The sequence below is a fragment of the Pseudophryne corroboree genome, chromosome 11 (assembly GCF_028390025.1).
Source record: "Pseudophryne corroboree isolate aPseCor3 chromosome 11, aPseCor3.hap2, whole genome shotgun sequence".
Lineage (NCBI taxonomy): Eukaryota > Metazoa > Chordata > Amphibia > Anura > Myobatrachidae > Pseudophryne > Pseudophryne corroboree.
The window spans coordinates 314,624,610-314,652,221 of record NC_086454.1 but is presented as its reverse complement, the minus strand read 5'-3'; the positions used below and the strand labels follow the sequence as shown (position 1 = coordinate 314,652,221).

General features: G+C 44.8%; 1 protein-coding gene across 4 annotated transcripts in view; it reads left to right on the top strand.

Moving 5' to 3' along the window:
* ZC3H18 (zinc finger CCCH-type containing 18) overlaps positions 1 to 27,612 on the top strand; it is a 182,130-nt gene that overhangs the window by 8,150 nt on the left and 146,368 nt on the right. For all 4 annotated transcript variants that reach the window (XM_063945649.1, XM_063945650.1, XM_063945651.1 and 1 more), the window contains exon 3: positions 24,029 to 24,113. In XM_063945649.1, coding sequence (XP_063801719.1) covers positions 24,029 to 24,113 — 85 coding nt within the window. The remainder of the gene's footprint in view (positions 1 to 24,028; positions 24,114 to 27,612) is intronic.

The window sequence follows — 27,612 nt, the reverse complement described above, 5'->3', positions numbered from 1 at the left end:
GGAGAGCGCAGCGTGTGCCTCTCCTATGAAGTCCAGACAGCTGCTGCGGTGAGGGTGGCAGTCTCCGGCGGCGGCGGGCATTTAAAATATGGTGCCGGTAAGTGAGCCAATCAAAACTCGCGGTCCGGCCTCCAATCAGGTGCCGCCACTGCCGGTCCCCGAGCTCTGATTGGCTGACGGCCGGCACCATATTAAAAATGAAGGGAGGAGGAGTGCCAGTGACTGCCCAAGCCTGTGCGCTGTGAGCTACCGAAAATACTACGGCGAGCTACCGGTAGCTCGCGAGCTACGGGTTGGAGATCACTGGCTTAGATGCTTATGAATATTTGGGCAGGTGTGTAATACAAAAGAGTGTGCCGTTTACACAAAAAAAATCCCCCAAAAAGTAGCAATAAAAGTAATTAATGGATCAGATCATTGTCTTATGCCCCATACACACGGTGAGATTCGGGCTATGCCCGATTCTCACTATGCGTCAGGGGCTAGGTCGGCACATAGTCAGTATCGCAAACACACTCCTTATGTGCTTGCGATACTGACTATGTGCGATTTTGGCTAAGTGTCAATTTTGACTACCTCTTCTATAGTGATAGTCAAAATTTACTTGCCTGCACAGTCTATCTATTCTTGCGATGCCGACCGCGCATCGGTATCGAATCGGGATCGCGAGGTGACTTCCACCTTGCGATCTGCACTAACTTTTCTTACAATTTTGACTATATAGTCAAAATTGTAAGAAAAAATCTCACCGTGTGTACGCACCTTAAGGGGAGCTACACCCCTAACGATGGGCAATTGTCCCACTGGTCGGGCTGAATTCCCTTTGGCTTGGACCATGCCCGATTGGCCATACATAGGGTTGGCCTGGCCCACAGGGGTACAGGCCCCCCCTCCCACCTCCCCAGTGGCCCCCATTGCCTGGTGGGCTAACTCCTCTAGGGATCAGGTTCCAGACTGTGCAGTACACACCAGGAAGCTTTATTGAAGGAGGGAACGATCACTGTTCTGTCCTTCATTACTATGCATTGGGTCACAGGCCGTGCAGCAGGGCTGACCGGAAGACGACGCATGCAATCCACGCGACGTCAGTAGGGGCGTGCTCGGCACTTACTGAGCTGGGTTTCCCCCAAACTCGCACTTTAATGTGAATAGATTGACCCTGCTGTGCTGGAATAGTTAATGTTCAGTGATATAAACCTGGCGCTGTGCGCAGTTGTAGAACTTTAGGAACATGCTGAATTGAATATTTTTTTTTATTTTTTTTTACCCTTTGGAGCCGAACAAATTGGTTTGGGTGTCTAAAATTCCCGTCTAAACGGGACTGTTTAGACGCCCAAACAAATGTCATGATTGATATTTTATTGCGCATGTCGGGCCCAAAGCGCTAAACCCGTCTAACCTCCTGCTTTGGGCGACCAGACTCCCGTTGGGACACCCAAATTGCAGAGTTTGCACTCATAGTAGTAAGTGGGTGCCGCTCAGAGTAGTTCAGTCGTTGCTCCGTTCGGGCATGCTGAGCCGCAGGGAGACACATTTCAGCTTGCAGCCCATGTGCTGGCGAGCTGAAATGTGCAAAAAAATGACCCGTTTGGGTGCCCAAACTGCACTTTTTGCGTCACAACAAGCATTTTACGTGGCTAACCCCAACCCCCCCCCCCCCCCCCCCCCTCCCCCTTTGCCAATGTCCCATCATTTTAGATGGCAGATCAGATGCATTAATCAATTTATAAATTGTTTATCACACCCAGGATATGATACTGGGACGGGTGCTGCACACGCCAAGGGAGAAAGTGGCATTCTCCAAATACAGGTGACAGATCGATGGGCCTCATTAACCGCCGCCCGCGACAGTTGATGTTGCTGTAGTTGATTCCTTTGCTACTGCACATACATGTACAGAGATCCCTGAGAAATCCTTCGGCGCGTGTTATGCAGAACGTACGCACACAGGCGCTGCAGTGATTGAGACATACGGTATCGGTCTAGGGAAATTGTCAAGCACTCCTGGTGGGAGGTTAAACAGCCGCACGGAGCTGGTCCGTGTTATGGGAGTGTAATAGGGGGTTTTGTCCACAGACGCTGTATCGCTTACATTGGTGGCCGTTCCCAGACAGAACCTCAGCCCCTGCCAGAGAGCTGCTGCAAGACTGATGGTGGTATTTAAAGACGCACCAAGCTGTATTACAGCATCTGTAGATGATCACAGTGGGCTTCTGTCCTTGCACAGTCATACGCATGGATGTACACAAGGGAACCGCTTTGTAGCGATATTTGCATAAAGTCGCAGGCGATCGGCGCGTCTCCATCCACCTCTGAATCATGCCCAGTATATGATGCACTCAGCTTAGGGCTGTGATGATAGTAAAACACCCAGGCAGTAGAGGGGGGGAGGGTGTGTGTGTGTGTGTGTGTGTGTGTGTGTGTGTGTGTGTGTGTGTGTGTGTGTTGTGCTATATATTATAGAAGAAGGCAGCATTCAGAGAAGATGTAAGACATCCCTGTTTACTTGGGTGAGATTTTTGTTCACGTTCACTATGTGGGTCCTAATGAAAAACATTGGTTCTTTGAAACATTGACCATAAACACGGATGAGAGAGGGATACAGTATATCAGATAATCAGGCCTAAGGAGTGAGAGAGAGGGATAGCCTAAGAAGTGAGAGAGGTATGTAATGTATCAGATAATCAGGCCGGAGGAGTGAGAGAGAGGGATAGCCTAAGAAGTGAGAGAGGTATGTCATGTATCAGATAATCAGGCCGGAGGAGTGAGAGAGAGGGATAGCCTAAGAAGTAAGAGAGGTATGTAATGTATCAGATAATCAGGCCTAAGGAGTGAGAGAGAGGGATAGCCTAAGAAGTGAGAGAGGTATGTAATGTATCAGATAATCAGGCCTAAGTAGTGAGAGAGAGGGATAGCCTAAGAAGTGAGAGAGGTATGTCATGTATCAGATAATCAGGCCTAAGGAGTGAGAGAGAGGGATAGCCTAAGAAGTGAGAGAGGTATGTCATGTATCAGATAATCAGGCCGGAGGAGTGAGAGAGAGGGATAGCCTAAGAAGTGAGAGAGGTATGTCATGTATCAGATAATCAGGCCTAAGTAGTGAGAGAGAGGGAATGCCTAAGAAGTGAGAGAGGTATGTAATGTATCAGATAATCAGGCCTAAGTAGTGAGAGAGAGGGAATGCCTAAGAAGTGAGAGAGGTATGTAATATATCAGATAATCAGGCCGGAGGAGTGAGAGAGAGGGATAGCCTAAGAAGTGAGAGAGGTATGTAATGTATCAGATAATCAGGCCTAAGTAGTGAGAGAGAGGGATAGCCTAAGAAGTGAGAGAGGTATGTAATGTATCAGATAATCAGGCCTAAGTAGTGAGAGAGAGGGATAGCCTAAGAAGTGAGAGAGGTATGTAATATATCAGATAATCAGGCCGGAGGAGTGAGAGAGAGGGATAGCCTAAGAAGTGAGAGAGGTATGTCATGTATCAGATAATCAGGCCTAAGTAGTGAGAGAGAGGGAATGCCTAAGAAGTGAGAGAGGTATGTCATGTATCAGATAATCAGGCCTAAGTAGTGAGAGAGAGGGATAGCCTAAGAAGTGAGAGAGGTATGTAATGTATCAGATAATCAGGCCGGAGGAGTGAGTGAGGTATGTAATGTATCAGATAATCAGGCCTAAGGAGTGAGAGAGAGGGATAGCCTAAGAAGTGAGAGAGGTATGTAATGTATCAGATAATCAGGCCGGAGGAGTGAGAGAGGTATGTAATGTATCAGATAATCAGGCCTAAGGAGTGTGAGAGAGGGATAGCCTAAGAAGTAAGAGAGGTATGTAATGTATCAGATAATCAGGCCTAAGTAGTGAGAGAGAGGGATAGCCTAAGAAGTGAGAGAGGTATGTAATGTATCAGATAATCAGGCCGGAGGAGTGAGAGAGAGGGATAGCCTAAGAAGTGAGAGAGGTATGTAATGTATCAGATAATCAGGCCTAAGGAGTGAGAGAGAGGGATAGCCTAAGAAGTGAGAGAGGTATGTCATGTATCAGATAATCAGGCCTAAGTAGTGAGAGTTGTTCTCCTGCAACAGACACGTGTCTGTAAAGGTATAAAACATGGAAGAGGGTCACTGATTATATCATATGCTAACGAAATGGCTTAGCAAAAGGTTCTAACAGAGTTTGTAAGGGTGGATCATCGTAGTCTGTTCAGTATCTTGTTTCCAGGGCAACGCTGGGCTGGTATGCAGATAATTGGGCAACCCAGATGGACTGGCCAGTTCAGAGTCCAGATGTTGGCTCTATTGAGAACCGGAATGGTAAAACATGACAAGTGACGTGAGATCGCGGGGCGATAGTCAATTGCCCCCGCTGATCATGTCCATTACACTCTGGTTTAGGCGCGCAAAGCACCTACACCCGACTAAAGTAACGGCCGCGGGCCACCCTGGTGGTAGCGAGCTGAAATGAACTTCTTGGCAACATTTGATTAGCTACCGGAGGGCGCAATCGCAGGTGGTGGGGGACAGTTGGTCACACATTTAAATTCTGCCCATAATGTTTATGTGTGTGTGTAATAAATAAATAAATATATATATATATATATATATATATATATTTCTCTAACGTCCTAGTGGATGCTGGGGACTCCGTCAGGACCATGGGGAATAGCGGGCTCCGCAGGAGACAGGGCACATCTAAAAAAGCTTTTAGGTCACATGGTGCGTACTGGCTCCTCCCCCCATGACCCCCCTCCAAGCCTCAGTTAGGTTTTTGTGCCCGTCCGAGAGGGTGCAATCTAGGTGGCTCTCTTAAAGAGCTGTTTAGAAAAGTTTTTTTTTAGGTTTCAATCTCAGTGATTCCTGCTGGCAACAGGATCACTGCATCGAGGGACTTAGGGGAGAGATTTCCAACTCACCTGCGTGCAGGATGGATTGGAGTCTTAGGCTACTGGACACTTAGCTCCAGAGGGAGTCGGAACACAGGTCAGCCTGGGGTTCGTCCCGGAGCCGCGCCGCCGATCCCCCTTACAGACGCTGAAGAGACGGCAGAACGGAGGTCCGGAAAACAGGCGGCAGAAGACTCCACAGTCTTCATGAAGGTAGCGCACAGCACTGCAGCTGTGCGCCATTGTTGTCACACGGCTCACTGACTCAGTCACGGAGGGTGCAGGGCGCTGCTGGGGGCGCCCTGGGCAGCAATATAATTACCTTTAGTGGCAAAAGAAATACATCACATATACCCATTAAGGCTATATGTATGTATTTTGACCCAGGCCAGTTTCTTAAAAACCGGGAGAAAAATCCCGCCGAAAAAGGGGCGGAGCTTATTCTCCTCAGCACTCAGCGCCATTTTCCTGCTCAGCTCCGCTGGTGAGGAAGGCTCCCAGGACTCTCCCCTGCACTGCACTACAGAAACAGGGTAACAAAGAGAAGGGGGGCATAAATTGGCGATATTTATATATTAAGAGCGCATATATAGTAAACAACACCTTCTAGGGTTGTTTTTATACATTTATAGCGCTTTTGGTGTGTGCTGGCAAACTCTCCCTCTGTCTCCCCAAAGGGCTAAGGGGTCCTGTCTTCGATTAGAGCATTCCCTGTGTGGCTGCTGTGTGTCGGTACGTGTGTGTCGACATGTATGAGGACGATGTTGGTGTGGAGGCAGAGCAATTGCCGATGATGGTAATGTCACCTCCTAGGGAGTCGACACCGGAATGGATGGCTTTAGTTATGGAATTACGTGATAATGTCAGCACACTGCAAAAGTCAGTTGACGAAATAAGACGCCCGGCAAACCAGTTAGTACCGGTTCAGGCGTCTCAGACACCGTCAGGGGCTGTAAAACGTCCTTTACCTCAGTCAGTCGACACGGGTACCGACACAGATGAATCTAGTGTCGACGGTGAAGAAACAAACGTATTTTCCAATAGGGCCACACGTTATATGATCACGGCAATGAAGGAGGCGTTACAGATCTCTGATACTGCTGGTACCTCAAAAAGGGGTATTATGTGGGGGGTGAAAAAACTACCTGTATTTTTCCCAGAATCAGAGGAATTGAATGATGTGTGTGATGAAGCGTGGGTTACCCCCGATAGAAAAGTGCTAATTTCAAAGAAGTTGTTGGCATTATACCCTTTCCCACCAGAGGTTAGGGCGCGCTGGGAAACACCCCCTAAGGTGGATAAGGCGCTCACACTGACAATGCTAAATTCCTTTGTCGTATAAACAACCCTTTATGAAGTCTAAGAACACTGTACGCTGCTTACTTAAGAAGTACCGTAAGGGTACGCTATTTGCGTAACGATCGCTCCGCCGTAGGCGAGACGCTCAAGCGTCACGTTCGCTCACGGCCCAGTGATCACAGGACACGTTATTGGTTATGACCAGAGTAATGATTCGCTATGGCGTAGCATACGCTCGAGACCACGAGGAGGTCACCAGCGGCGCAGACGCTCACAACGCTATACCTTAATGCTTAAACCTTATACCAATGAAATACACAGAATAACTTAATGTGAATACAGGGTGTAAGTGCAACCTTGTGTAACCTGACTAACTACAAAGCTGCTTGAGCGTCACCGACGCTCAAGTGAACACTTAACACTATAGAAAATACACAGATACTGGTTTAGGTTCCAAAGCCTATTAACTGTATTATATCTAATATATTTGTAAAAGGGGATAACAGTACAAATGATACACTACAATATAACAGAGACTTCCTAACCACAGAACTAAACAATAAATACAAAAAGACAATACTACACTGACCTAAATGCAATACAATACAATACTATCTAATACAATACAATACTAGCCTAGTCTAGGGGAGATATGAGAGAACAGAACAGGGAGAGAGAGAGAGAGATGAGAGAAATTGGCTCACAGAAAGACAATATGATTACGGAGAGAAAACTTACGCACAAGGGGAAACGATCGCATGCGCCTGGACATCCAGCACCCGATTTTCAGCAATGAGAACCGTTGAAGAGTGAGAGCTGGATGTGGTCGGCCTGCCTATTTATGCCCCACACACAATGCAATCCTACAGTCCCTACAATCCCATTGTCCATTGGACGTCGGAATTCGGCCCTGCATCATAACAAAAGGTCATAGGGTGATTCATACAGGTGGGCTGTGACGATTTCCAACAGCTCAGGTGGGTGGGAAACTAGGTTTCCCGCCGCATACCTGAGTATGAGTAAATAATAGAAATGGACATAAACTTCTTATGTCCATAACTATTCGCACGAGCGATTAATACGCTCCAAACCAACACCGGAATATTACTAATTAAATACTCTTCCGATGGGTACCAAACACTGCTGTATGATTCCTGTCAGACCCTTCGTACAATACAAAGAGGGATTCCTCTAAACAGGGACCTTCTATTTTAACCAGACTTTCAGAATCTATCAAGGTGACCATGATCTACAAACTACATTAATTGTGAACATTTGTAACGAATGAGTCGCACGCTACGACTACATAAACTCTACCGTAAATACGCATACCGCGCCTGCGAGTGCACGCTATCGCGGGTATGCGCCTTCACGGGAGAGCGTACGCATGCGCAGCGCGGACCAGTGTGCGGTGCAAATATGGCAACGTGCATAGAGACATTTTTCTGACTTTGACAGTCCACCCTTTGGCAGTCAATAATAACTGCCACCTTCTAAAATATTTAAAGAGAAAAATGTAAGTCAGGGGTTAATTGATTTCCATGGTTGGGGTAAGGAAGAAGAGAGGAGTAGGTGTGAAAAGGGTATGACCTAGTGAGAAAGTAGAAGCATGTGTGTATGAGTCCATGTTTGGAGGGTCATGTATCATCGTGCCGTACGTGTGGTAAATCAAGCTTCGAGGTATTGCGAAGTATACATTTGAATTCCTTCTATCCTGTGGTACAGGTCTGTGGATGGGCTGTCAAACTCTACCGAGCTCATTTCGGCTGTGGTTGTAACAAAATGGGGATGCACATTTTAGTTGATGATACATGAATGGGGGAGGTATGTGGTTGCTGATATCTGTGCCTGTATTCCCTATCGTCTATGTGTGTCGTTACCTGAGGGTTGTAGAGATGAAGATAAAGAACACTTACGAAAAATGCAATGATATTCTATGTCAGGGAAATGTACATCTGTTGTTGAAGTTGTGTTCGGTATCTGTTGAGAGTCGTCTTCTTTGCGCTGTATTGCTCCTTGGGCATGAGCAAATAGCTTTGTCTGAGCCATCAGATTTACAAAAAAATGTTGGGCTAGCGCGAGTTTAAAAGTACTAGGGAAACTGGGGATCCATGGCAAAGTTCATCAAGTGTCCATATTTAAAGTTGTCAAATCTTCTTCTTTGGTCAATCCGTTGTCTGTATACATCTCGTCTCGTCAGCTTCCTCGTCCAAGGGGGTCTTTGTATCTGGGAGAAAAGCAGAAAAACAGGTGAAAGAAACGGACCGTATAATCGCATTTTCATCACATTCTGGTTTCTATCATTGGGTCATAAATCAAATCCAGGTTAATTACGGTTTCCTCACTCCTCAAGCTCATCACTTTTGTACTTTGTTTGCACCTCATTAAAGCCTGCCCGCATCTAAATATCAATCCAATCGATATAACGACACCCAAGATACATAGTAGAAACTTTCCAACATCCATTATGACTCCTTGAGCCCAGTCTCCCAAACCGGAGAACCAATTTCGCAGGTTCAACCATGACACCCAACCAGTCAGCTCATTACCTACAGCAGCAAGGGTGAGATTGTGTTTTCGACGAAATTCCCACTTTAATTGCAAAATATCGTCCATCTTTTGGTCTATGACCTCTACCGGATCCTCGGTGCTATTTGTGATATACGTGCAACACTTTATGCCGTACTGTGTTGCCAATGTAACACAATATCCGCCTGTTACTGCTGTAAGATAATTAAGAACCATCCTATGCTGAACTAGTTCTGTTTTGTAAGCTTGAAGTTCTCTTCCAGTGTATCTAAACGTGTCATCATACATTTCAGTGATATTATCTAACAAATTGGCGAGTGCGGAAATGTATCTATAATTCATCACACCTCGAGCGGTGCGAGTGAAATCTAACGCTACCAGAACCTGAATCCCGGTGGATTCATGGATAAGATCAGAGGCCGGATGCTCTAACCTTTCTGACAGTTGTCTTTTAACTCGGTGCTCGTAATGAGTGTGAGTATAAGGAGCTTGGGCACCACGGTGTATGTCCTTCATTTTGTCATGTGTAACAGTCATCACTTCAGGCAATACTTTTCCAATATAACACAATCCTTCAGAGTTTGGGGCAAGCCACTTGTACGCCTTTCTCCCGCATATGAAATATGCGTCATCGGGGAGAACATAAGGGACGGAGAAGGACATGACCATGTTACAAACCTTCCAGGTGAAATCTCCTGACCCTAATTCTTCCAACTGCTTAATGCACGTATCAGTTTGTACGATATGTGCACAGTATCCTGGTGATACCTCTCCAACTCTAGTAGTCCTATTTCCTAAGGTATATCGATACCGGAAAGATTTTCCTCTACTAGCTATGTGGCGTACAAGCTCTGTATCTGTAGGCATTCTATCTGCTCTATGCGAAAAGGTCATGGTAAGGTTGCTCCATGACACTTCCCAATTTCCCGGCTTACGGGGATTGGAGATATTAAAACATAAGAGGGACCTATCCACATGATATTGGTGGAACTTCAAACTAGGAGGGCTGGAGATATTAAACCTCCTGTCCACCGGTTTCCCACCACTTAGCTCAAGTACCTCCCCTAACGTTAAAGGAAATGGTACTAGCCCTGATTTGCTGTGACCCTGAGGTACTTGAGAGCATACCCAACAATCTGTTTTATTTAACACGTTACCCACTAAGGAGTGATGGTCATTCAATGGATGCTGGTCCATATGGTTATTAAAACTGGATTGGCATTATTGTTACCGAGCCTACAGATACAGTTTTCTTTTTGAACTAACAATCCTTCAAAGAAAACGTTTACAGATAACATGGTTGTTAGATCGTGCCCGGTACTCGCCTTTGCTTGGTGATTGGGTTGCTATTGGAAATTTACACCTCCGTCTCAGTCATCAGGACCTTTCTGGATCCTTTCTCGACCTCACTGGTACTCTCACCGAAACAGACTGCTCTGGTCAACATCATGGTTAACGGGAAAATCCATATCACAGTCTCTTGGGGCAAGTCCATCTTACAGGAGGAGAAAAGAAGAAATTTGTAAAGGGGGTATAAGAAATCAGTTTGAGGGGAAGAGAACTTGTTACGATAATAAGTTCTCTCGTCTTGTTGTTCTTCTTGTTCTGCTATCCTCTCAAAGGTGCTGTCTCTCAGTCTTCCAAACGAACATTCTGGTGATGCAATGTTCCTTCCCAACCGACGATCTTTCTGTAAGGAGCAAAAATCTGGCATTACCATTGGTCCAACTGAGGGGTGACATAGCATCTTTAAACCATGGGAACATGAGTGGGAAGAGAGAGACAAAAAAAAAAAAAAAAAAAAAAAAAAGAGATAGAGAACAATTCATGTGCATATATACATTACATAACTCGACAATAACCACAAATAAGAAAAGAGAAACAAAGCATTTTTAAACATTGTCAACATTAAGAAAACATTGTTAGCATTAGAAAAACATTGTCAGACTTATTAGGCTGTCATATCTATGTGTCTAATGGTCTCCTTGAGCAGTCCCTCCCCACCAGCACCTGCATTACTCCACTGTCTGTATCTGGCCAGAAATACATTGTGGCGGAGGTCATGCTGGGGTTTGGTAGACTTCTGCAAGGACCAAGTGGATATGCAATGTGTGAATTCTTACCACTACTCGTCAGAGATGGGGATAGAGAGAGAGAGAAAAAAAAAAAAAAAAAACATTTTTCACGAATACATTTACAACTTTTCACCTGGTCATTCCTGTGTCTTCAGTGAATGACCTCCCACTTTATTAACCGTTACCTCAGGCTTGCCTCCATTCCTAATAATCACCTTTCCTGCCTATGTGATCCCTGATTATAATGGTGTGTGTTGTAATTTTGCTCATTTCTTGGTCTAGGGGGTCTAACTTTATGTGGGTTATTACAGTTGTTGGCATAATGCCCTTCTCTTCTACAATGATAACAAATCCTGGGCTTCCTCCACGTGTCAATGACCTGAGGTTTTGGTTGATTTGATGCCTCCTCAAACGCTCGGATGCTCATCATCATCAATCGTTTCCCCTGTACTTCCCTGATTCCTTGGATTTTATGATTATGGTGTTGTCTTTCTCTTGATCTACAGTCTCTTGCAAAGTGTCCCTTTTTATGACAATTGTAACAGACTTCCATATCTGGATTTCTCGCAGGGGTGTGGGGCTTTTGTTGGGGTGGTCTTGTGGTTTGGGCCTGTATATTTGCTGCCATTAACTTATCTCTTTGTGACTCTCTGTATCTGGTGATATTCTGATCATGATTGATGACGGCCTCTCTTAGTGCGGTCACCGAGATATCTCTCCAGTTTGGGTTGGTGGTCTGTACCCTTGTTTTTAATTCATCTTTTAAACCATTCATCAATACCTTAACCGCTATTCCTTTATGTTGTGCATTTGTCTTGATGTCTGCGATCCCAGTGTTTCTAGCCATTATTTGCAGTGCTCGATTGAAATAATTAGAAACATTTTCCCTTTCGTTTTGCCTTATGGAAAAAATGTCATTCCACTTGACAGCAGCTGGGAAATATATTCCTAACTGTCGGTTAATCTGCCTAATACATTCCTGATTGTGTTCCTCCATACAAGGTACCTCCGTGTTTAATTTACAATCAGCAATGAATTTTTCAGGGTCAACCCTGGAGGGCAAACATGCCCTCAGCACTGTCCGCCATTCTTTGTTGGTGGGTTCTGTGGCGTTTCCTAGTTCTTTAATAAACCTTTGACATTTGGCTAGATTTTTCCTAGGATCAGGAAATTCAGACATAATTGATCTCAATTCGGTCCGGGACCAGAGACAGCGCATTGCACTGTCCTTGACGGGAATGATTCCCTGATCGTCAGTCTTCCCATTGGGGACTGAGATCACCCTGGCCAGATCGAGCTCAGTTACATCATCTGGTGTTGGTCTTACATTTTGGGGTACATCTGTTTGTGCGTGATATGAAACATTGTACGTACCTGTGGACACGACCTCACCTGACCCTCCGTTAGGGGGTTCGATTATTGCCTTTACCAATTTGGTCGCGTCCACCTGGATGGCTTTTGTGATGGTTGCTGGAAGAGGTGCTGACATCGTTCTGGGTTCACTTTCTTGTTTGTATTCCTTAGGGAAGTTTGACATGGGGTGCAACTTGCACAGGTTAATAGTTATACATTCAACAGTATTACAATAATCATTGTTACAGTTATTACACTTATTCTTATAATCTATACTACAGTTGCTAAGAGCGTTTTTATTGTTCAACCTTGTGCTTTTCTCTCCGCAATCAACTCCTCCCCCGATGCCATTATCTCTCCTCTCAGAAAAGTCAATTGAATCTCTTTGTAATTCACCTTCCTGTTGCCCTAACTGCAAATAATCATAATGTTTACTTCGTCCCTTTGTTGGTTCAATGAGACATATCCTCCTCCTTAAATTTTGTAACACTTCTGGACTGGAGCTACCTATTCTTGGGAATTTCTCCCTGTCTTGTACAGTCATTCTCTCCCATTCATCACATAAAACTTCAGCGTGATTTCCATATTTCACATATCGTGCCGACCCGACTGGCCGGTTCCCTGAATCAACCCGAACCGAGGTTGATCGCCCCCTACCTGAACAAATGGCCCCCATAATCTGCAGGTGTTGCTTATTCCTCCTTGGATCTTTATCTCAAGGTTTTCAGCGAACCCTTACAAACAAACCAAGATGTCCTGGGCAGGCCGGCGGTGGTGGTTTACCAAGTACCCCACTTACTTCTCGCCCACGTTGGCCAGTACTGCAATTCACTGTAACCAGAGCTGCTGTACCCAACCCAGGGCCCCTGTGAACCTTCTGTTTACTGGAACATATGAGGGTTACCCGAAGGACACTTACTCTTTCCAGTAAAGTTGGGGTTGTTAGATAGTTCCTGAGTGACCAGCGAACTTCCCTTCCAAAAATAAAAAATTACACAAATCACGTCAGAATGTACAAATAGCGTTTGTGACCACTTTACTCTAATGGTATTAGGTCAGATTACTAACTACTGCACACAATTACGTGCGGTCCAATCGTTCAGTACATAAGCACTATTTGTTATGTACTGAGAGATTAATGGAATCGATGTTTCCGGCCGCGATTCCTTCAGCAAGAGCTTATGGCCTATATGGGTTCTGCACCAACACCCCAGGCGTTGTGCCTCTTGTACCTTTATAGCGGACCTTTTAGTACCTTGTGACCTCCTGGTCTTGTTACCTTTACCTTATGACCTCCTGGTCTTGTTACCTTATGACCTCCTGGTCTTGTTACCTTATGACCTCCTGGTCTTGTTACCTTATGGTCCGCTATACTCTAATGCTCAAATATTATTTAACCAGGGATGCCTCCCTAGCCACCGTATATGTCACTTACACGTATGTCCCTTGACGAGTACCCGACTTTCCTTTTGGTTCAACCTCTACGTTATATAAACTTATGTGAAAAAAAAAAAACACACTCACTCAACACATGTACACTTTTGTTTCTATATCTATTTCTGCGCAGAAATTGCCTTCAGTCCAACAGTGTTACCAATTAGGAGCAGGATCTGTTAAACTAAATTTCAGATTTTTCCAAAAATAGATTTGCGTTATTTACCGCGTCGCGTTATCTACCGCTGTGCGTTAATTATCGCTTTGCGCTAATTCAACTTTTCGTGACGAACTACGTGGGCGTAACCGGACGCTACGTTGCGTAATGTACGCTGCGTGCGTCTGCCTTTGGATTGCGTACGCTAGTCTTTGTTAGCGACACGTGTACGCAATGCAAAGATCCACCGTAACACAATATATACTTTTATCAATGTAAATGATCCCTGATCATCTACCGCAATCCACACTGACTGCCTTATCTCCCAGGCAGATCGTGTGTTGTTCTATATTTTAACTATTACCTCTACTATGAAATAACAGCAAATCTCTTTTAGCACTTTCTATCAACTATAAAAATTGGCAAACAGGAATAGTGATATACGAAATTGAAAAAGAAATGCAGATATATATGTATGCGTGCGTGTATACGCAAGACAGAAGAGAAATAAAAGTTTTAAAAGACACAAGCGTTTTGTTCTTACTTCCGGTTCCCGGATTCCTTCAGCACTCTTTATCTAAGCGAAGCAGACGCTTATCCCGTCAGCACTGGGAGACAACCTCCCACCCTTTGCTGGGGGATAATGTCTGCTGATCTACCTAGTGCAGATATGAGAAGGATAGGACGAGTCCCCAATTGACAATGCTAAATTCCTTTGTCGTATAAACAACCCTTTATGAAGTCTAAGAACACTGTACGCTGCTTACTTAAGAAGTACCGTAAGGGTACGCTATTTGCGTAACGATCGCTCCGCCGTAGGCGAGACGCTCAAGCGTCACGTTCGCTCACGGCCCAGTGATCACAGGACACGTTATTGGTTATGACCAGAGTAATGATTCGCTATGGCGTAGCATACGCTCGAGACCACGAGGAGGTCACCAGCGGCGCAGACGCTCACAACGCTATACCTTAATGCTTAAACCTTATACCAATGAAATACACAGAATAACTTAATGTGAATACAGGGTGTAAGTGCAACCTTGTGTAACCTGACTAACTACAAAGCTGCTTGAGCGTCACCGACGCTCAAGTGAACACTTAACACTATAGAAAATACACAGATACTGGTTTAGGTTCCAAAGCCTATTAACTGTATTATATCTAATATATTTGTAAAAGGGGATAACAGTACAAATGATACACTACAATATAACAGAGACTTCCTAACCACAGAACTAAACAATAAATACAAAAAGACAATACTACACTGACCTAAATGCAATACAATACTATCTAATACAATACAATACTAGCCTAGTCTAGGGGAGATATGAGAGAACAGAACAGGGAGAGAGAGAGAGAGAGAGAGAGAGAGAGATGAGAGAAATTGGCTCACAGAAAGACAATATGATTACGGAGAGAAAACTTACGCACAAGGGGAAACGATCGCATGCGCCTGGACATCCAGCACCCGATTTTCAGCAATGAGAACCGTTGAAGAGTGAGAGCTGGATGTGGTCGGCCTGCCTATTTATGCCCCACACACAATGCAATCCTACAGTCCCTACAATCCCATTGTCCATTGGACGTCGGAATTCGGCCCTGCATCATAACAAAAGGTCATAGGGTGATTCATACAGGTGGGCTGTGACGATTTCCAACAGCTCAGGTGGGTGGGAAACTAGGTTTCCCGCCGCATACCTGAGTATGAGTAAATAATAGAAATGGACATAAACTTCTTATGTCCATAACTATTCGCACGAGCGATTAATACGCTCCAAACCAACACCGGAATATTACTAATTAAATACTCTTCCGATGGGTACCAAACACTGCTGTATGATTCCTGTCAGACCCTTCGTACAATACAAAGAGGGATTCCTCTAAACAGGGACCTTCTATTTTAACCAGACTTTCAGAATCTATCAAGGTGACCATGATCTACAAACTACATTAATTGTGAACATTTGTAACGAATGAGTCGCACGCTACGACTACATAAACTCTACCGTAAATACGCATACCGCGCCTGCGAGTGCACGCTATCGCGGGTATGCGCCTTCACGGGAGAGCGTACGCATGCGCAGCGCGGACCAGTGTGCGGTGCAAATATGGCAACGTGCATAGAGACATTTTTCTGACTTTGACAACACGTTTATCAAAGCAAGTGGCGTTGCCGTCTCCTGATACGGCCGCCCTCAAGGATCCAGCAGATAGGAGGCTGGAAACTACACTGAAGAGTATATACACACATACGGGTGTTATACTGCGGCCGGCAATAGCCTCAGCCTGGATGTGCAGTGCTGGGGTAGTGTGGTTGGATTCTCTGACTGAAAATATTGATACCCTGGATAGGGACAGTATTTTATTGACTCTAGAGCAATTAAAGGATGCTTTTCTTTATATGCGAGATGCTCAGAGGGATGTTTGTACTCTAGCATCAAGAGTAAGCGCGATGTCCATATCTGCTAGAAGAAGTTTATGGACGCGACAGTGGTCAGGTGATGCGGATTCCAAGAGGCATATGGAAGTATTGCCATATAAAGGAGAGGAATTGTTTGGGGTCGGTCTTTCGGACCTGGTGACCACGGCAACTGCCGGCAAATCCACCTTTTTACCTCAGACCCCTTCACAACAGAAAAAGACACCGTCTTTTCAGCCGCAGTCCTTTCGCTCCTATAAAAAGCGACCAAAAGGACAGTCTTATCTGCCGAGAGGCAGAGCAAAGGGTAAGAAAGGGCAGCACGCAGCCCCTGCCCAGGAACAGAAGCCCGCCCCGGCTTCTACAAAGCCATCAGCATGACGCTGGGGCTTTACAAGCGGACCCAGGAACGGTGGGGGGTCGACTCAAGATTTTCAGCAATCAATGGGCTCACTCACAAGTGGACCCGTGGGTCCTGCAGATAATATCTCAGGGTTACATGCTGGAGTTCGAAAGGTTTCCCCCTCGCCGGTTCCTAAAGTCTGCTTTACCAACGTCTCCCTCAGAAAGGACGTCGGTTTTGGAAGCCATTCACAAGCTGTATTCTCAGCAGGTGATAGTCAAGGTACCCCTCCTACAACAGGGAAAGGGGTATTATTCCACACTATTTGTGGTACCGAAGCCGGACGGTTCGGTAAGACCTATTCTAAATCTGAAATCCTTGAACCTGTACATACAGAAATTCAAGTTCAAGATGGAATCACTCAGAGCAGTGATAGCGAATCTGGAAGAAGGGGACTTCATGGTGTCCCTGGACATAAAGGATGCTTATCTGCATGTCCCAATTTACCCCTCACACCAAGGGTATCTCAGGTTCGTGATACAAGACTGTCATTATCAGTTTCAAACGCTGCCGTTTGGTTTGTCCACGGCCCCTCGGGTCTTTACCAAGGTAATGACCGAAATGATGGTTCTTCTACGAAGAAAAGGCGTATTAATTATCCCTTACTTGGACGATCTCCTGATAAGGGCAAAGTCCAGAGAACAGCTGGAAGTCGGTGTAGCACTAACCCAGGTAGTGCTTCAGCAACACGGGTGGATTCTGAATCTTCCAAAATCTCAATTGACCCCGACAACTCGTCTGCTGTTCCTGGGAATGATTCTGGACACGGTTCAGAAAAAGGTGTTTCTCCCGGAGGAGAAAGCAAGGGAGTTATCCGAACTTGTCAGGAACCTCCTAAAACCAGGGAAAGTGTCTGTGCATCAATGTACAAGAGTCCTGGGAAAGATGGTGGCTTCTTACGAAGCGATTCCATTCGGCAGATTCCACGCACGAACTTTTCAGTGGGATCTGCTGGACAAATGGTCCGGATCACATCTGCAGATGCATCAGCGGATAACCTTATCGCCACGGACAAGGGTGTCTCTTCTGTGGTGGTTGCAGAGTGCTCATCTGTTAGAGGGCCGCAGATTCGGCATACAGGACTGGGTCCTGGTGACCACGGATGCCAGTCTGAGAGGCTGGGGAGCGGTCACACAGGGAAGAAACTTCCAGGGAGTATGGTCAAGCCTGGAGATGTCTCTTCACATAAATATACTGGAGCTAAGAGCGATTTACAATGCTCTAAGTCTGGCAAAACCCCTGCTTCAGGGTCAGCCGGTGTTGATCCAGTCGGACAACATCACGGCAGTCGCCCACGTAAACAGACAGGGCGGCACAAGAAGCAGGACAGCAATGGCAGAAGCTGCAAGGATTCTTCGCTGGGCGGAAGATCATGTGATAGCACTGTCAGCAGTATTCATTCCGGGAGTGGACAACTGGGAAGCAGACTTCCTCAGCAGACACGATCTACACCCGGGAGAGTGGGGACTTCATCCAGAAGTCTTCCACATGATTGTGAACCGTTGGGAAAAACCAATGGTGGATATGATGGCGTCCCGCCTCAACAAAAAACTGGACAGGTATTGCGCCAGGTCAAGAGACCCTCAGGCAATAGCTGTGGACGCTCTGGTAACACCGTGGGTGTTCCAGTCAGTGTATGTGTTCCCTCCTCTGCCTCTCATACCAAAAGTACTGAGAATTATACGGCAAAAGGGAGTAAGAACGATACTAGTGGCTCCGGATTGGCCAAGAAGAACTTGGTACCCGGAACTTCAAGAGATGCTCACGGAGGATCCGTGGCCTCTACCTCTAAGACGGGACCTGCTTCAGCAGGGACCGTGTCTATTCCAAGACTTACCGCGGCTGCGTTTGACGGCATGGCGGTTGAACGCCGAATTCTAAGGGAAAAAGGCATTCCGGAAGAGGTCATTCCTACACTGGTAAAAGCCAGGAAGGAGGTGACTGCACAACATTATCACCGCATTTGGAGAAAATATGTTGCGTGGTGTGAGGCCAGGAAGGCCCCCACGGAGGAATTTCAACTGGGTCGATTCCTACATTTCCTGCAAACAGGATTGTCTATGGGCCTCAAATTGGGGTCCATTAAGGTTCAAATTTCGGCCCTGTCGATTTTCTTCCAGAAAGAATTGGCTTCAGTTCCTGAAGTCCAGACTTTTGTAAAAGGAGTACTACATATACAGCCCCCGGTTGTGCCCCCAGTGGCACCGTGGGATCTTAATGTAGTCTTGGATTTTCTCAAATCCCATTGGTTTGAGCCGCTCAAATCGGTGGAGTTGAAGTATCTTACATGGAAAGTAACCATGCTACTGGCCCTGGCTTCAGCCAGGAGAGTATCAGAATTGGCGGCTTTATCATATAAGAGCCCATATCTGATTTTCCATACGGACAGGGCAGAACTGCGGACGCGTCCTCATTTTCTGCCTAAGGTGGTGTCAGCGTTTCACCTGAACCAGCCTATTGTGGTGCCTGCGGCTACTAACGATTTGGAGGATTCCAAGTTGTTGGACGTGGTCCGGGCATTGAAAATATATATATTTCAAGAACGGCGGGAGTCAGAAAGTCTGACTCACTGTTTATATTGTATGCACCCAACAAGATGGGTGCTCCTGCTTCTAAGCAGACGATTGCTCGTTGGATTTGTAGCACAATTCAACTTGCACATTCTGTGGCAGGCTTGCCACAACCTAAATCTGTCAAGGCCCATTCCACAAGGAAAGTGGGCTCATCCTGGGCGGCTGCCCGGGGGGTCTCGGCATTACAACTCTGCCGAGCTGCTACTTGGTCAGGGGCAAACACGTTTGCAAAATTCTACAAATTTGATACCCTGGCTGAGGAGGACCTGGAGTTCTCTCATTCGGTGCTGCAGAGTCATCCGCACTCTCCCGCCCGTTTGGGAGCTTTGGTATAATCCCCATGGTCCTGACGGAGTCCCCAGCATCCACTTAGGACGTTAGAGAAAATAAGAATTTACTTACCGATAATTCTATTTCTCGTAGTCCGTAGTGGATGCTGGGCGCCCATCCCAAGTGCGGATTGTCTGCAATACTTGTACATAGTTATTGTTACAAACAAATTCGGGTTGTTATTGTTGTAAGCCGTCTGTTCAGAGGCTCCTACGTTTGTCATACCGTTAACTGGGTTCAGATCACAAGTTATACGGTGTGATTGGTGTGGCTGGTATGAGTCTTACCCGGGATTCAATATCCTTCCTTATTGTGTACGCTCGTCCGGGCACAGTATCCTAACTGAGGCTTGGAGGAGGGTCATAGGGGGAGGAGCCAGTACACACCACCTAATCCTAAAGCTTTATTTTTGTGCCCTGTCTCCTGCGGAGCCGCTATTCCCCATGGTCCTGACGGAGTCCCCAGCATCCACTACGGACTACGAGAAATAGAATTATCGGTAAGTAAATTCTTATTATATGAATATAATATGTATAATGTGTGTATGTATGTCTATTAATTTGTGTATTCAGTAATCAGAAAATTATAAAATTCACATTAATCATTTATAGTAGGATATATTTAGTAACTGTTCTGTGTGAGACTCCTTTATGTGATTATAGAAGAGCATCCATCTATCACATAAATACTTTCTAGAGATGTGCGGATTTGGATTTACTCTGTTCTTAACGCTAGAATTAACGCAAGTTTGGATTTAACGGGATTTTTCTTATTGGCTATACAATACATGTGACATCAGAGATGCCGTTTTGAGATCCAGGTAAAATCTGAACCTGCACATCTCTAATACATTCACGTGTGCTGCTGTGGGATACAGTCAGGACACCACCTTTACTTGGACCCAAGATGACAGAACTGTGATCTGTATCATGAGAAATGCCATTTTATCCCGTCGCTATTCAATGCAGCTCATGTTAAGTCGGCGAATGCCCGTTCTCCTGGACTTAACAGGTTGATCTGTCGGGAGAACGGGCATTCTCCGACTTAACTCCCCGGCGTGGTGCTGATTCCTGACAGAATCATCCTTGCGCCGGCCGCGCGGCAGCACTTTTGTCGGATTTCCTCTCGCATCCCCCGGGGGTGAGAGAAGAATTCCCGACAATTGAGTGTCACTTGGCGCTGTAATGAATAGCATCAGGAGCTAATTCCCGTCGCTTTTCAACTGAATCGACACCTATGTGGTGAATGCAGACAAAATGAAAGTCCTTCAATAGCAGAACAGCAAATATGTGAGCGGGGAATATTCGCTCTGCTTACCAGCAGCAGTTCCGGGTAGCGCGTCGTCCTCCTGCCCTGCCAGGCGATGTTACTGGGGATCTTTACATTAAATCACTGTCAGTGACTAGCGGTATTTTAACCGCTTCCATTAGCGGTGGCTGAATAAAAGCACTGTCACTGACCATATTTGTGCCACTCTCCTAACTGTGGGATGGAATGAATCTGGGATGTCCCAGGCGGCAGAACTGGGGTCTCGCACAGAATCCAAACAGCGGATTCTTCCTATCTAGTTCCTCCAGGACCTATCCCTGGTTTCATCTGAGAAATTTCCAAACAAATAAATTTATTCGGTGTGCTAAATACAGGGAATGCGCCGATTTTACAAGTTTCTGCCGCCTGAACTGTAATCCGGTTTTGGAAAGCATTGTCTCCTAATGCAAGATCATAAATTAGAACTAAAGTAGTTTAAAGAAGCCGGGTGCTGGTTTCCCTAGTGTTACTGTACGTGTGTGTGCTGAAACTAGATAAAAGGGTTGCTGTGGCCCTGAAATGTAGTATACAACATTTTGTATTATTTGTTTCTGGTTTGTTCATATAAGTTAAGTAATAATGGTTCAGGATTTCAAGCTGCTTATAGCGATTCAGGGCCGAGTCCCCGGATTACATTTTTTAACTGAGTTGCTCTGCAGCATGTTTACTATATTGAGAGATAATGATGCAGATGTATTAAGCCTGGAGAAGTGATAAAGCAGTGATAAGTGCAAGGTGATAACGTACCAGCCAATCGGCTCCTAATTGTAAATTTACATATTGGAGCTGATTGGCTGGTGCGTTATGACCTTGCACTTATCACTGCTCTATCACTTCTCCAGGCTTAATACATCTGCCCCAATGTAAGTGGTAAGTATTCTGTGCATGCTCCTAAGTCTCATTATTAGCGTACACTCGCCCCTGCTCTACACTAGATACAGAAGACATGCCTCCACACCAGCGTGTTTTTCTTACATCCAACTCTACCTAGCTTGGACCCACTCTTGTTGATCTTTGTCTATGTGAGGACGCCCCATTGCAACACAGGTTTACTATTTTGGTTATTTAATACAGATGTGTTTAAAAATGCGTATGCCTCACGTTCACACAAGATACCCTCCGTAGAAGTGCATACGTATCCAGCTGTGCATCATCACCCCTTGGAGCAGATGTATTAAGCCTGGAGATGGCATAAGGAAGTGATAAACCAGTGATGAGTGCAAGGTGATGATGCACCAGCCAATCAGCTCCTAAATGTTAATTTACAGATTGGAGCTGATTGGCTGGTGCGTTATCACCTTGCACATATCACTGGTTTATCACTTCCTTTTGCCTTCTCCAGGTTAATACATCTGCCCCCTTGTGTGTTACCTGCTGCTGCCACAGTTATCACAAATTCCATTTATGTAGCATTTCCGTATCTGGAAGCCCCGGCTTGGTGGCTCACGCAAATTCACCTAGCCTAATCGGAGACAGGGTAAAACTACAATGGAGTATCGGTTGGCTGCTCCGGCGATATATTCTTGACCAATTTAATTGACGACCGGTTTTCTAGGGTTGCGATTACGGCGACTGAATATCTACGTAGTCGCCGGCGCCGCATATTAATAGGGGCCTAATTGTTTAGATTTTTTTATGTTTTGCTTGGTGCAATATTTAGATCCATCACTAGGTGTCGCTCACAATGCCTTCTATTTGGTAATATCGAGCCACCGATGTACTCATCTTGCCATTAGATGTCAGTAATGTCACTGGGAGACTGTAAAGAGAAATTTGAGTTTTTAGTTAAAAGGATTCATAAAACGCACAATAAATAAATAAAATGCATCAGAAATCTACCCACATATATCTGTGTGTGCATGTATAGCTAGATATAATAGGGGTGTGTGCGTGTATAGCTAGATATAATAGGGGTGCATGTATAGCTAGATATAATAGGGGTACAGCTACAGTGTGCATGTATATCTGTGTGTGCATGTATAGATAGATATAATAGGGGTGCATGTATATCTGTGTGCATGTATAGCTGTGTGTACATGTATAGCTAGATATAATAGGGGTGCATGTATAGCTAGATATAATAGGGGTGCAGCTACAGTGTGCATGTATATCTGTGTGTGCATGTATAGCTAGATATAATAGGGGTGCATGTATATCTGTGTGTGCATGTATAGCTGTGTGCATGTATAGCTAGATATAATGTGTGTGCATGTATAGCTAGATATAATAGGGGTGCATGTATAGCTAGATATAATGTGTGTGCATGTATAGCTAGATATAATAGGGGTGCAGCTACAGTGTGCATGTATATCTGTGTGTGCATGTATAGCTAGATGTAATAGGGGTGCATGTATATCTGTGTGTGCATGTATAGCTAGATATAATAGGGGTGCATGTATATCTGTGTGTGCATGTATAGCTAGATATAATAGGGGTGCATGTATATCTGTGTGTGCATGTATAGCTGTGTGTGCATGTATAGCTAGATATAATGTGTGTGCATGTATAGCTAGATATAATGTGTGTGCATGTATAGCTAGATATAATGTGTGTGCATGTATAGCTAGATATAATAGGGGTGCATGTATAGCTAGATATAATGTGTGTGCATGTATAGCTAGATATAATAGGGGTGCAGCTACAGTGTGCATGTATATCTGTGTGTGCATGTATAGCTAGATGTAATAGGGGTGCATGTATATCTGTGTGTGCATGTATAGCTAGATATAATAGGGGTGCATGTATATCTGTGTGTGCATGTATAGCTAGATATAATAGGGGTGCATGTATATCTGTGTGTGCATGTATAGCTAGATATAATAGGGGTGCATGTATAGCTGTGTGTGCATGTATAGCTAGATATAATAGGGGTGCATGTATATCTGTGTGTGCATGTATAGCTAGATATAATAGGGGTGCATGTATAGCTGTGTGTGCATGTATAGCTGTGTGTGCATGTATAGCTAGATATGTGTGTGCATGTATAGCTAGATATAATAGGGGTGCAGCTACAGTGTGAAACAATAATAACATGTAATTCTGCATTAAAGTGATGTCTAAATGTTCCTATTAAACAGTTGTGTGCAGCTGTATTTGTGGAGTGTGTCATGGTGACGTCAGTGTGCCTGCTAAACCATGACAGGAAGAATAGTATGTTGGAATGAAGAGGGTGAATAGAACGTGCATGGAGCGATTGTCTGGAATAACGTCTTTGTGTGTGTGTGTGGACATGGGCAGAACTTTCTCGTTAACATAGAATTGTTCTTGCAGGACGATGACCTGGAGGAAGGAGAAGTAAAGGACCCTAATGACCGGAAAACCAGGCCCCGATTACCCTGCCGATTCTTCATGAAAGGTAAAGTTCTCTTGTCTCATCACCACCGTTCCTGATGCATTCACTTAGATGAACATGCAGAGGTTGTAGTTGGAGAATTCCAGAAGTCCTAGTAACCGGGACTTCATACGACGTATTCCTACAGCTTCCCTTCAAAGCAGGCACGCAGGGAGGAGAGGTATACAGTGTGATGCAGTTTATAAAGGAAATCCACTATAACAAGTGAGGCAAGTATCCTACAAAGAGCAGCTACAAATGGCTGACTTGAAACGTGGGACAATACTGAAAGACTGGGCGAGCTATCAGCAAATGTGGCCAGCCTGCTTTATTACAGTGTTCCCGGTCTACGTCACCTATATTTACAGTGCCACAGTTAGACATGGGGCATGCGTCTATGGAGGCCAACAGTCATTAATACGTGATACAGGTAATACACATAATTGCATATATTGAAAGGGTGTGGTTCATTAGGTCGACATGCGTTGGGTCGACATACATTGAGTCGACCACGTTTGCACTAGGTCGACGTGCTAGGTCGACATGAGTTTTTGAAAAAAAAAAATGTGTCGTTTTCTTCGAAAAGTGACGGGGAACCCCAATCACTGCACCGTGTCCCCTCGCATGGCTCGCTCCGCTACGCTCGGCACAGGTTACCGTTCCCAATTGTAGTCCACGTGGATCGTTAAGTATGAGGTAAAAAAATTAGGTTAAAAAAATGTAAAAGTGAAAAAATTGTGAAAAACTCATGTCGACCTTTTTCCATGTCGACCTAGTATGTGTGGACCTAATGACCATGTCGACCTAGTGATCATGACGACCCAATGTATGTCGAACTAAATGACCGCCATCCATATTGAAACACACAAAAGTGAGGTTTCTGTATAGAGGGGAAAAAAAACTTGGGGGGGGGGGGGGGGGGGCATAATAAAGATAATATATATAAGGTGCGGTAAGTGCACTGAAATGTCGGCTGACCACATGATGTAAATTTAGATTTACTAAAAACTACATTTGCAACATTGAATTGGAGTGCCACAGTCTCTTTTTTTGGACTTATTAACTCTTTCATTACTGAAGGCACCCAACACGGGTGGTCTTCAGTATGCCGGCTGTCGGGATCCCGGCGCTCAGTATACCGGCGCCGGAATCCCAACAGCCGGCATACCGCCACTTATTCTCCCTCGTGGGGGTCCACGACCCCCCTGGAGGGAGAATAAAAGTGTGGCTCATTTGCGCTCGCCACGCTGTCGGTATGCCGGCGGTCGGGCTCCCGGCGCCGGTATGCTGGTCGCCGGGAGCCCGACCGCCGACATACCATACTACACCCCCCAACACTATTCAAGTCAGCGCTGAGTGCCAGCTCTAATACGCAAGAATATATATATGTGTATATATATATATATATAGATAGATAGATAGAGAGAGAACAGGTGAGGTTGGCACTCTGTAAAGTCCACAGCTGCCCTGGTGCCCTCCAAGAAATCAATGTGTAGCAAACAAACGTTCTTGTTGGAGGTGGGTATGTATCTGTCCAATCCCTCTATTAAAAGAACAGGCGGCACTCCAGGGTCTGGGTGAGATATTCAGTGTATTGAAAAAAATCAATAAGAAATATGGCACATTGCGCCAACGTTTCAGCGCAGGGCGCTTTTTTCAAGGCTGTGTGCAAGTGTTGCAGAACAAAAAAAGTTGTTCTGCAACACTTGCACACAGCCTTGAAAAAAGCGCCCTGCGCGGCGCTGAAACGTTGGCGCAATGTGCCATATTTCTTATTGATTTTTTTCAATACACTGAATATCTCACCCAGACCCTGGAGTGCCGCCTGTTCTTTTAATAGAGGGATTGGACGGATACATACCCACCTCCAACAAGAACGTTTGTTTGCTATATATATATATATATATATCTGTTCTTTGTGAGGCGCAGTCAGAGTCCACTGATAATGTAAGTACATACTATTATAATAGAAGTACATTTAAGAAAAAGTAATCACATTTTTCATCAATAAATAGAAATCTGTAGCATATTTGCACAAGTGACAGTCTGGTGTCAATGCACATTCCAAATGTAGTCCATAGACATAAATAGCAACAAGTGTAATACATAGATTCAAATTGCAACAAGTTTGATACATAGATACAAGTAGCAACCTACAACATTTTCCATCAGTGTCGTAATCCTTGTATTGATAAATTCAGAAAACAAAGCAAAACACAAAGCAGCATATTCAGTTAGCCGTGAGCCAGCTTGCGGTACGAGTAAGTTCGGGCGTATGTGGCACTTGATGTATCCCCGTAGGGCTTGTACAAATCTCTGTAAAACAGGGGTGAGAAAAGGGTCTGTCGCTGCAATGGCACTTTACCGCGCTTGCACCTAATTAAATCAACTCTATAATGTGTCTTCTATTATACGTGTAGAATTATTTTAAAACCAAATTATTATTTTTTAAATCAAGGTCTTGATTAAAATAAATCTAACTGATTTTTTGGATTTATAGCATTTAGCAAAATCGTGTCTGTTCCCTGCCTCCTTTTTCATTGACGTGTTTCGTTTCTCCGCAGTTTTGCAGCTGTCCTCTTCTTTCTCCATATCGGCTGTATGCTTTTATGTTTGTTTCCATAGTTTTTTCTTTTCCATTTTGTTTTAAGTTGTAAGTGTAAATGTTTACATATGGCATCTTGTAACTATAGTTAATTTCTTTACTTCCATATTTCTTTAATGAAATCTAATGGGTTCAGAAAAAAATATTCTCTGGGGACATTCCTTATACATCTATTTGTAGGTGGATTATTTCAACAGGAAGACAGACTTTGCTAACGGAGGGCTAAAAACATCAGCGATGTAACTTCCACACTTAAAATGAATTTCTGCTTGGCCTTTGTTGAACCATGTACCTTTTATCTTTCCAGTGGGCAAAAGATTCCTGTAACTAGGTGCAAACCTGCTCCCCTGGCTGTGCCGCATAATTATTTTGTAAAGATGTTTTATGGAAAACTGTATTTTAAAGATTAAAGAAAAACAATCTTTGTACATTTATCGGCTAATAGGAAGTAGTTGGTAGCTTTTATCCCGTGGATATATAGGGAGGAAACGTCTAACCAGATTCTCACTTTCTTTTTCATCCACTAGGGGTCACTGAGCGCTTTTAGTTATGTTATGTTGTGTTTTCTAAATGTTTCACTGATGGTGTAAGTCACTCCATACTGCTTTAGGAAATACATCACAACATTTCGCTTTAGCAAACTGCAAGAGGAAAAAAGTAGAGTTAAGGCGGGTACACACTACCCGATGTTTAAATGCCGGTGGTGAACGACTATATCGTTGAACGATATAGCATTAAACGATATAGTGCGTACACACTGAACGTTATCGTTCAACGATAACATTCAGTGACGTCACCGCCGGCATTCCCGTACATGCAACTCAGCCCGACATTGACGGGTTGAGCTGCATATCACCTCAATATTGGTGATAGCTAAACGACGTGCGCGAGTGCACATAGTTCACCAGCATCGCCCTC